The sequence below is a fragment of the Oncorhynchus kisutch genome, unplaced genomic scaffold (assembly GCF_002021735.2).
Source record: "Oncorhynchus kisutch isolate 150728-3 unplaced genomic scaffold, Okis_V2 Okis07a-Okis12b_hom, whole genome shotgun sequence".
Classification (NCBI taxonomy): domain Eukaryota; kingdom Metazoa; phylum Chordata; class Actinopteri; order Salmoniformes; family Salmonidae; genus Oncorhynchus; species Oncorhynchus kisutch.
The window spans coordinates 13,666,075-13,678,915 of NW_022261984.1; the positions used below are offsets into that span (position 1 = coordinate 13,666,075).

At 48.4% G+C, this 12,841-nt stretch overlaps 1 protein-coding gene across 1 annotated transcript in view; it reads right to left on the reverse strand.

Annotated features, from left to right (window-relative positions):
• LOC116360193 (glyoxylate reductase/hydroxypyruvate reductase-like) overlaps positions 1 to 12,841 on the reverse strand; it is a 47,638-nt gene that overhangs the window by 2,275 nt on the left and 32,522 nt on the right. Inside the window, exons 6-7 of the mRNA XM_031815056.1 lie at positions 11,273 to 11,408; positions 3,234 to 3,364 (exon numbers count right to left, since the gene is read on the reverse strand). Of these exons, the coding sequence (XP_031670916.1) occupies positions 3,234 to 3,364; positions 11,273 to 11,408 (267 nt within the window). The remainder of the gene's footprint in view (positions 1 to 3,233; positions 3,365 to 11,272; positions 11,409 to 12,841) is intronic.

Sequence of the window (12,841 nt, forward strand, 5' to 3'; positions counted from 1 at the left end):
AAGGGAGGATCACTGGAGAGAGAGAGATGAGAGGATCACTGGAGAGAGAGATGAGAGGGAAGATCACTGGAGAGAGAGAGATGAGAGGGAGGATCACTGGAGAGAGAGAGAGAGATGAGAGGATCACTGGAGAGAGAGAGAGATGAGAGGGAGGATCACTGGAGAGAGAGAGAGATGAGAGGGAGGATCACTGGAGAGAGAGAGAGATGAGAGGGAGGATCACTGGAGAGAGAGATGAGAGGGAGGATCACTGGAGAGAGATGAAAGGGAGGATCACTGGAGAGAGAGAGATGAGAGGATCACTGGAGAGAGAGATGAGAGGGAAGATCACTGGAGAGAGAGAGATGAGAGGGAGGATCACTGGAGAGAGAGAGAGAGAGAGAGATGAGAGGATCACTGGAGAGAGAGAGAGAGATGAGAGGATCACTGGAGAGAGAGAGAGATGAGAGGATCACTGGAGAGAGAGAGATGAGAGGATCACTGGAGAGAGAGAGATGAGAGGATCACTGGAGAGAGAGAGATGAGAGGATCACTGGAGAGAGAGAGAGAGAGATGACAGGGAGGGTCACTGGAGAGAGAGATGAGAGGATCACTGGAGAGAGAGAGATGAGAGGATCACTGGAGAGAGAGAGATGAGAGGGAGGATCACTGGAGAGAGAGTGAGATGAGAGGATCACTGGAGAGAGAGATGAGAGGGAGGATCACTGGAGAGAGAGAGATGAGAGGGAAGATCACTGGAGAGAGAGAGAGATGAGAGGATCACTGGAGAGAGAGATGAGAGGGAAGATCACTGGAGAGAGAGAGATGAGAGGGAGGATCACTGGAGAGAGAGAGAGATGAGATGAGAGGATCACTGGAGAGAGAGAGAGATGAGAGGATCACTGGAGAGAGAGAGAGATGAGAGGATCACTGGAGAGAGAGAGAGATGAGAGGATCACTGGAGAGAGAGAGAGATGAGAGGATCACTGGAGAGAGAGAGATGAGAGGATCACTGGAGAGAGAGAGGGAGAGATGACAGGGAGGGTCACTGGAGAGAGAGATGAGAGGATCACTGGAGAGAGAGAGATGAGAGGATCACTGGAGAGAGAGAGATGAGGGAGGATCACTGGAGAGAGAGAGATGAGGGAGGATCACTGGAGAGAGAGAGATGAGAGGATCACTGGAGAGAGAGATAAGAGGGAGGATCACTGGAGAGAGAGAGATGAGAGGGAGGATCACTGGAGAGAGAGAGAGAGAGAGAGAGGATCACTGGAGAGAGAGAGATGAGAGGATCACTGGAGAGAGAGAGAGATGAGAGGATCACTGGAGAGAGAGAGATGAGAGGATCACTGGAGAGAGAGAGAGAGAGAGAGAGATGACAGGGAGGATCACTGGAGAGAGAGATGAGAGGATCACTGGAGAGAGAGAGATGAGGGAGGATCACTGGAGAGAGAGAGATGAGAGGATCACTGGAGAGAGAGATAAGAGGGAGGATCACTGGAGAGAGAGAGATGAGAGGGAGGATCACTGGAGAGAGAGAGAGAGATGAGAGGATCACTGGAGAGAGAGATGAGAGGGAGGATCACTGGAGAGAGAGATGAGAGGGAGGATCACTGGAGAGAGAGAGAGATGAGAGGATCACTGGAGAGAGAGATGAGAGGGAGGATCACTGGAGAGAGAGAGAGATGAGAGGATCACTGGAGAGAGAGAGCTGAGAGGATCACTGGAGAGAGAGAGAGATGAGAGGATCACTGGAGAGAGAGAGATGAGAGGATCACTGGAGAGAGAGAGATGAGAGGATCACTGGAGAGAGGGAGATGAGAGGGTCACTGGAGAGAGAGAGAGAGAGGACAGGGAGGATCACTGGAGAGAGAGATGAGAGGGAGGATCACTGGAGAGAGAGATGAGAGGATCACTGGAGAGAGAGAGAGATGAGAGGGAGAGATGACGGAGGATCACTGGAGAGAGAGAGAGATGAGAGAGGGAGGGAGTGAGGAGCACGAAACAGGCAGTACAGGACTGACAACAGTAATAAACAGGCAGTACAGGACTGACAACAGTATTAAATGAAACAGGCAGTACAGGACTGACAACAGTATTAAATGAAACAGGCAGTACAGGACTGACAACAGTAATAAACAGGCAGTACAGGACTGACAACAGTAATAAACAGGCAGTACAGGACTGACAACAGTAGTAAACAGGCAGTACAGGACAGACAACAGTAATAAACAGGCAGTACAGGACTGACAACAGTAGTAAACAGGCAGTACAGGACAGACAACAGTAGTAAACAGGCAGTACAGGACTGACAACAGTAGTAAACAGGCAGTACAGGACTGACAACAGTAATAAACAGGCAGTACAGGACTGACAACAGTAGTAAACAGGCAGTACAGGACTGACAACAGTAGTAAACAGGCAGTACAGGACTGACAACAGTAGTAAACAGGCAGTACAGGACAGACAACAGTAGTAAACAGGCAGTACAGGACTGACAACAGTAGTAAACAGGCAGTACAGGACTGACAACAGTAGTAAACAGGCAGTACAGGACTGACAACAGTAGTAAACAGGCAGTACAGGACTGACAACAGTAGTAAACAGGCAGTACAGGACTGACAACAGTAGTAAACAGGCAGTACAGGACAGACCAGTAATAAACAGGCAGTACAGGACTGACAACAGTAGTAAACAGGCAGTACAGGACTGATAACAGTAATAAACAGGCAGTACAGGACTGACAACAGTAATAAACAGGCAGTACAGGACAGACAACAGTAATAAACAGGCAGTACAGGACTGACAACAGTAATAAACAGGCAGTACAGGACTGACAACAGTAGTAAACAGGCAGTACAGGACTGACAACAGTAGTAAACAGGCAGTACAGGACTGACAACAGTAATAAACAGGCAGTACAGGACTGACAACAGTAATAAACAGGCAGTACAGGACTGACAACAGTAATAAATAGGCAGTACAGGACAGACAACAGTAATAAACAGGCAGTACAGGACTGACAACAGTAATAACAGGCAGTACAGGACTGACAACAGTAATAAACAGGCAGTACAGGACTGACAACAGTAATAAACAGGCAGTACAGGACTGACAACAGTAGTAAACAGGCAGTACAGGACTGACAACAGTAATAAACAGGCAGTACAGGACAGACAACAGTAGTAAACAGGAAATAGCAGGGTGAACTTGGTGGAGACTCTGAACCAATCACACCCCGTGTTTATACTCACCACAGTTGTTAAGGGTGAAGAGCGGGTGGCTGGTGGGCAGGGGTTCAGGGACGGTGACGTCGAGTCCAGCTCCAGCTATCTGACCGCTGGACAGGGCTTCATACAGATCCTCCTGGTCTACCACCCCTCCTCTACCACACACAGCATCATCATGTTACTGTCTACCACCAACAGCCATCATCATGTTACTGTCTACCACCCCTCCTCTACCACACACAGCATCATCATGTTACTGTCTACCACACACAGCCATCATCATGTTACTGTCTACCACCCCTCCTCTACCACACACAGCATCATCATGTTACTGTCTACCACCCCTCCTCTACCACACACAGCCATCATCATGTTACTGTCTACCACCCCTCCTCTACCACACACAGCCATCATCATGTTACTGTCTACCACACACAGCATCATCATGTTACTGTCTACCACCCACAGCCATCATCATGTTACTGTCTACCACCCACAGCCATCATCATGTTACTGTCTACCACACACAGCCATCATCATGTTACTGTCTACCACACACAGCCATCATCATGTTACTGTCTACCACCCCTCCTCTACCACACACAGCCATCATCATGTTACTGTCTAGCACACACACAGCCATCATCATGTTACTGTCTACCACACACAGCCATCATCATGTTACTGTCTACCACACACAGCCATCATCATGTTACTGTCTACCACCCTTCCTCTACCACACACAGCCATCATCATGTTACTGTCTACCACCCACAGCCATCATCATGTTACTGTCTACCACCCCTCCTCTACCACACACAGCCATCATCATGTTACTGTCTACCACCCCTCCTCTACCACACACAGCCATAATCATGTTACTGTCTACCACCCCGCTTCTACCACACACAGCCATCATCATGTTACTGTCTACCACCCCTCCTCTACCACACACAGCATCACCATGTTACTGTCTACCACACACAGCCATCACCATGTTACTGTCTACCACCCCTCCTCTACCACACACAGCCATCATCATGTTACTGTCTACCACCCCTCCTCTACCACACACAGCATCACAATGTTACTGTCTACCACACACACAGCCATCACCATGTTACTGTCTACCACACACACAGCCATCATCATGTTACTGTCTACCACACACACAGCCATCATCATGTTACTGTCTACCACACACACAGCCATCACCATGTTACTGTCTACCACACACAGCCATCATCATGTTACTGTCTACCACCCCTCCTCTACCACACACAGCATCATCATGTTACTGTCTACCACCCCTCCTCTACCACACGCAGCCATCATCATGTTACTGTCTACCACCCCTCCTCTACCACACACAACCATCATCATGTTACTGTCTACCACACACAGCCATCACCATGTTACTGTCTACCACACACAGCCATCATCATGTTACTGTCTACCGCCCCTCTACCACACACAGCCATCATCATGTTACTGTCTACCACCCATCCTCTACCACACACAGCCATCATCATGTTACTGTCTACCACCCCTCCTCTACCACACACAGCCATCACCATGTTACTGTCTACCACCCCTCCTCTACCACACACAGCATCACCATGTTACTGTCTACCACCCCTCCTCTACCACACACAGCCATCACCATGTTACTGTCTACCACCCCTCCTCTACCACACACAGCCATCATCATGTTACTGTCTACCACCCCTCCTCTACCACACACAGCCATCACCATGTTACTGTCTACCACCCCTCCTCTACCACACACAGCCATCATCATGTTACTGTCTACCACCCCTCCTCTACCACACACAGCATCACCATGTTACTGTCTACCACACACACAGCCATCATCATGTTACTGTCTACCACACACAGCCATCACCATGTTACTGTCTACCACCCCTCCTCTACCACACACAGCCATCATCATGTTACTGTCTACCACACACACAGCCATCATCATGTTACTGTCTACCACACACAGCCATCACCATGTTACTGTCTACCACCCCTCCTCTACCACACACAGCCATCATCATGTTACTGTCTACCACCCCTCCTCTACCACACACAGCCATCACCATGTTACTGTCTACCACCCCTCCTCTACCACACACAGCATCACCATGTTACTGTATACCACCCCTCCTCTACCACACACAGCCATCATCATGTTACTGTCTACCACCCCTCCTCTACCACACACAGCCATCACCATGTTACTGTCTACCACACACAGCCATCATCATGTTACTGTCTACCACCCCTCCTCTACCACACACAGCATCATCATGTTACTGTCTACCACCCCTCCTCTACCACACACAGCATCATCATGTTACTGTCTACCACCCCTCCTCTACCACACACAGCCATCACCATGTTACTGTCTACCACCCCTCCTCTACCACACACAGCCATCATCATGTTACTGTCTACCACCCCTCCTCTACCACACACAGCATCACCATGTTACTGTCTACCACACACACAGCCATCATCATGTTACTGTCTACCACACACACAGCCATCATCATGTTACTGTCTACCACACACACAGCCATCATCATGTTACTGTCTACCACACACAGCCATCACCATGTTACTGTCTACCACCCCTCCTCTACCACACACAGCCATCATCATGTTACTGTCTACCACCCCTCCTCTACCACACACAGCCATCACCATGTTACTGTCTACCACCCCTCCTCTACCACACACAGCATCACCATGTTACTGTATACCACCCCTCCTCTACCACACACAGCCATCATCATGTTACTGTCTACCACCCCTCCTCTACCACACACAGCCATCACCATGTTACTGTCTACCACACACAGCCATCATCATGTTACTGTCTACCACCCCTCCTCTACCACACACAGCATCATCATGTTACTGTCTACCACCCCTCCTCTACCACACGCAGCCATCATCATGTTACTGTCTACCACCCCTCCTCTACCACACGCAGCCATCATCATGTTACTGTCTACCACCCCTCCTCTACCACACACAGCCATCATCATGTTACTGTCTACCACACACAGCCATCACCATGTTACTGTCTACCACACACAGCCATCATCATGTTACTGTCTACCACCCCTCCTCTACCACACACAGCCATCATCATGTTACTGTCTACCACCCATCCTCTACCACACACAGCCATCATCATGTTACTGTCTACCACCCCTCCTCTACCACACACAGCCATCACCATGTTACTGTCTACCACCCCTCCTCTACCACACACAGCCATCACCATGTTACTGTCTACCACCCCTCCTCTACCACACACAGCCATCATCATGTTACTGTCTACCACACACAGCCATCACCATGTTACTGTCTACCACACACAGCCATCATCATGTTACTGTCTACCACCCCTCCTCTACCACACACAGCCATCATCATGTTACTGTCTACCACCCATCCTCTACCACACACAGCCATCATCATGTTACTGTCTACCACCCCTCCTCTACCACACACAGCCATCACCATGTTACTGTCTACCACCCCTCCTCTACCACACACAGCATCACCATGTTACTGTCTACCACCCCTCCTCTACCACACACAGCATCACCATGTTACTGTCTACCACACACACAGCCATCACCATGTTACTGTCTACCACACACACAGCCATCATCATGTTACTGTCTACCACACACACAGCCATCATCATGTTACTGTCTACCACACACAGCCATCACCATGTTACTGTCTACCACCCCTCCTCTACCACACACAGCCATCATCATGTTACTGTCTACCACCCCTCCTCTACCACACACAGCCATCACCATGTTACTGTCTACCACCCCTCCTCTACCACACACAGCCATCACCATGTTACTGTCTACCACCCCTCCTCTACCACACACAGCCATCATCATGTTACTGTCTACCACCCCTCCTCTACCACACACAGCATCACCATGTTACTGTCTACCACACACACACAGCCATCACCATGTTACTGTCTACCACACACACAGCCATCATCATGTTACTGTCTACCACACACACAGCCATCATCATGTTACTGTCTACCACACACACAGCCATCATCATGTTACTGTCTACCACCCCTCCTCTACCACACACAGCCATCATCATGTTACTGTCTACCACCCCTCCTCTACCACACACAGCATCACCATGTTACTGTCTACCACACACACACAGCCATCACCATGTTACTGTCTACCACACACACAGCCATCATCATGTTACTGTCTACCACACACACAGCCATCATCATGTTACTGTCTACCACACACACAGCCATCATCATGTTACTGTCTACCACACACAGCCATCACCATGTTACTGTCTACCACCCCTCCTCTACCACACACATCCATCATCATGTTACTGTCTACCACCCCTCCTCTACCACACACAGCCATCACCATGTTACTGTCTACCACCCCTCCTCTACCACACACAGCATCACCATGTTACTGTATACCACCCCTCCTCTACCACACACAGCCATCATCATGTTACTGTCTACCACCCCTCCTCTACCACACACAGCCATCACCATGTTACTGTCTACCACACACAGCCATCATCATGTTACTGTCTACCACCCCTCCTCTACCACACACAGCATCATCATGTTACTGTCTACCACCCCTCCTCTACCACACGCAGCCATCATCATGTTACTGTCTACCACCCCTCCTCTACCACACACAGCCATCATCATGTTACTGTCTACCACACACAGCCATCATCATGTTACTGTCTACCACCCACAGTCATCATCATGTTACTGTCTACCACCCCTCCTCTACCACACACAGCCATCATCATGTTACTGTCTACCACCCCTCCTCTACCACACACAGCCATCATCATGTTACTGTCTACCACACACAGCCATCACCATGTTACTGTCTACCACCCCTCTACCACACACAGCCATCACCATGTTACTGTCTACCACCCCTCCTCTACCACACACAGCCATCATCATGTTACTGTCTACCACCCCTCCTCTACCACACACAGCCATCACCATGTTACTGTCTACCACACACAGCCATCACCATGTTACTGTCTACCACCCCTCTACCACACACAGCCATCATCATGTTACTGTCTACCACACACAGCCATCATCATGTTACTGTCTACCACCCCTTCTCTACCACACACAGCCATCATCATGTTACTATCTACCACACACAGCCATCATCATGTTACTGTCTACCACCCCTCCTCTACCACACACAGCCATCATCATGTTACTGTCTACCACCCCTCCTCTACCACACACAGCCATCATCATGTTACTGTCTACCACACACAGCCATCACCATGTTACTGTCTACCACACACAGCCATCATCATGTTACTGTCTACCACCCCTCCTCTACCACACACAGCCATCATCATGTTACTGTCTACCACCCATCCTCTACCACACACAGCCATCATCATGTTACTGTCTACCACCCCTCCTCTACCACACACAGCCATCACCATGTTACTGTCTACCACCCCTCCTCTACCACACACAGCCATCACCATGTTACTGTCTACCACCCCTCCTCTACCACACACAGCCATCATCATGTTACTGTCTACCACACACAGCCATCACCATGTTACTGTCTACCACACACAGCCATCATCATGTTACTGTCTACCACCCCTCCTCTACCACACACAGCCATCATCATGTTACTGTCTACCACCCATCCTCTACCACACACAGCCATCATCATGTTACTGTCTACCACCCCTCCTCTACCACACACAGCCATCACCATGTTACTGTCTACCACCCCTCCTCTACCACACACAGCATCACCATGTTACTGTCTACCACCCCTCCTCTACCACACACAGCATCACCATGTTACTGTCTACCACACACACAGCCATCACCATGTTACTGTCTACCACACACACAGCCATCATCATGTTACTGTCTACCACACACACAGCCATCATCATGTTACTGTCTACCACACACAGCCATCACCATGTTACTGTCTACCACCCCTCCTCTACCACACACAGCCATCATCATGTTACTGTCTACCACCCCTCCTCTACCACACACAGCCATCACCATGTTACTGTCTACCACCCCTCCTCTACCACACACAGCCATCACCATGTTACTGTCTACCACCCCTCCTCTACCACACACAGCCATCATCATGTTACTGTCTACCACCCCTCCTCTACCACACACAGCATCACCATGTTACTGTCTACCACACACACACAGCCATCACCATGTTACTGTCTACCACACACACAGCCATCATCATGTTACTGTCTACCACACACACAGCCATCATCATGTTACTGTCTACCACACACACAGCCATCATCATGTTACTGTCTACCACACACAGCCATCACCATGTTACTGTCTACCACCCCTCCTCTACCACACACATCCATCATCATGTTACTGTCTACCACCCCTCCTCTACCACACACAGCCATCACCATGTTACTGTCTACCACCCCTCCTCTACCACACACAGCATCACCATGTTACTGTATACCACCCCTCCTCTACCACACACAGCCATCATCATGTTACTGTCTACCACCCCTCCTCTACCACACACAGCCATCACCATGTTACTGTCTACCACACACAGCCATCATCATGTTACTGTCTACCACCCCTCCTCTACCACACACAGCATCATCATGTTACTGTCTACCACCCCTCCTCTACCACACGCAGCCATCATCATGTTACTGTCTACCACCCCTCCTCTACCACACACAGCCATCATCATGTTACTGTCTACCACACACAGCCATCATCATGTTACTGTCTACCACCCACAGTCATCATCATGTTACTGTCTACCACCCCTCCTCTACCACACACAGCCATCATCATGTTACTGTCTACCACCCCTCCTCTACCACACACAGCCATCATCATGTTACTGTCTACCACACACAGCCATCACCATGTTACTGTCTACCACCCCTCTACCACACACAGCCATCACCATGTTACTGTCTACCACCCCTCCTCTACCACACACAGCCATCATCATGTTACTGTCTACCACCCCTCCTCTACCACACACAGCCATCACCATGTTACTGTCTACCACACACAGCCATCACCATGTTACTGTCTACCACCCCTCTACCACACACAGCCATCATCATGTTACTGTCTACCACACACAGCCATCATCATGTTACTGTCTACCACCCCTTCTCTACCACACACAGCCATCATCATGTTACTATCTACCACACACAGCCATCATCATGTTACTGTCTACCACCCCTCCTCTACCACACACAGCCATCATCATGTTACTGTCTACCACCCCTCCTCTACCACACACACAGCCATCATCATGTTACTGTCTACCACACACACAGCCATCATCATGTTACTGTCTACCACACACAGCCATCATCATGTTACTGTCTACCACCCCTCCTCTACCACACACAGCCATCATCATGTTACTGTCTACCACCCCTCCTCTACCACACACAGCCATCATCATGTTACTGTCTACCACCCCTCCTCTACCACACACAGCCATCATCATGTCTACCACCCCTCCTCTACCACACACAGCCATCATCATGTTACTGTCTACCACACACACAGCCATCATCATGTTACTGTCTAGCACACACACAGCCATCATCATGTTACTGTCTACCACACACAGCCATCATCTTGTTACTGTCTACCACACACACAGCCATCATCATGTTACTGTCTACCACACACACAGCCATCATCATGTTACTGTCTACCACACACACAGCCATCATCATGTTACTGTCTACCACACACACAGCCATCATCATGTTACTGTCTACCACACACAGCCATCATCATGTTACTGTCTACCACACACACAGCCATCATCATGTTACTGTCTACCACACACACAGCCATCATCATGTTACATGTGTTACCATTTGTTACTGTGTGTGTGTGTGTGTGTGTGTGTGTGTGTGTGTGTGTGTGTGTGTGTGTGCTTGGTCACCTGCTGGTGTTGATGAAGATGGAGGTATTCTTCATTTTGGAGAACAGGTCCTTGTTACAGATGTCTTTAGTCTCTGGTGTCAGAGCACAACACACAGTCAGGAAGTCAGACTGACTGGCCAGCTCATCCATAGAGACTAGAGGGAGAGAGGACAACATACTGTCAGGAAGTCAGACTGACTGGCCAACTCATCCATAGAGACTAGAGGGAGAGAGGACAACATACTGTCAGGAAGTCAGACTGACTGGCCAATGACCATCCATAACATTCAGCATCAAGTCTAGGAATCTCTCAACACAACACATACACAGTATGTCATCAGAAATGACACACTTACCAACTATTGTTGATTTAATGTTTTTAAAAGTGTTTTTATTTTATATATTCATATCTCAGTGGTACCATATTCCCCATATCTCAGTGGTACCATATTCCCCATATCTCAGTGGTACCATATTCCCCATTACACCATATCTCAGTGGTACCATATTCCCCATTAACACCATATCTCAGTGGTACCATATTCCCCATTACACCATATCTCAGTGGTACCATATTCCCCATTAAACCATATCTCAGTGGTACCATATTCCACATTAACACCATATCTCAGTGGTACCATATTCCCCATTAAACCATATCTCAGTGGTACTATATTCCCCATTAAACCATATCTCAGTGGTACCACATTCCCCATTAAACCATATCTCAGTGGTACCATATTCCCCATATCTCAGTGGTACCATATTCCCCATTAACACCATATCTCAGTGGTACCATATTCCCCATATCTCAGTGGTACCATATTCCCCATTAACACCATATCTCAGTGGTACCATATTCCCCATTAACACCATATCTCAGTGGTACCATATTCCCCATTAACAACCATATCTCAGTGGTACCATATTCCCCATTAACACCATATCTCAGTGGTACCATATTCCCCATTAAACCATATCTCACTTGTACCATATTCCCCATATCTCAGTGGTACCATATTCCCCATTAAACCATGTCTCAGTGGTACCATATTCCCCATTAAACCATATCTCAGTGGTACCATATTCCCCATTAAACCATATCTCAGTGGTACCATATTCCCCATTAACACCATATCTCAGTGGTACCATATTCCCCATTAAACCATATCTCAGTGGTACCATATTCCCCATTAAACCATATCTCAGTGGTACCACATTCCCCATTAAACCATATCTCAGTGGTACCATATTCCCCATATCTCAGTGGTACCATATTCCCCATTAACACCATATCTCAGTGGTACCATATTCCCCATATCTCAGTGGTACCATATTCCCCATTAACACCATATCTCAGTGGTACCATATTCCCCATTAACACCATATCTCAGTGGTACCATATTCCCCATTAACACCATATCTCAGTGGTACCATATTCCCCATTAACACCATATCTCAGTGGTACCATATTCCCCATTAAACCATATCTCACTTGTACCATATTCCCCATATCTCAGTGGTACCATATTCCCCATTAAACCATGTCTCAGTGGTACCATATTCCCCATTAAACAATATCTCAGTG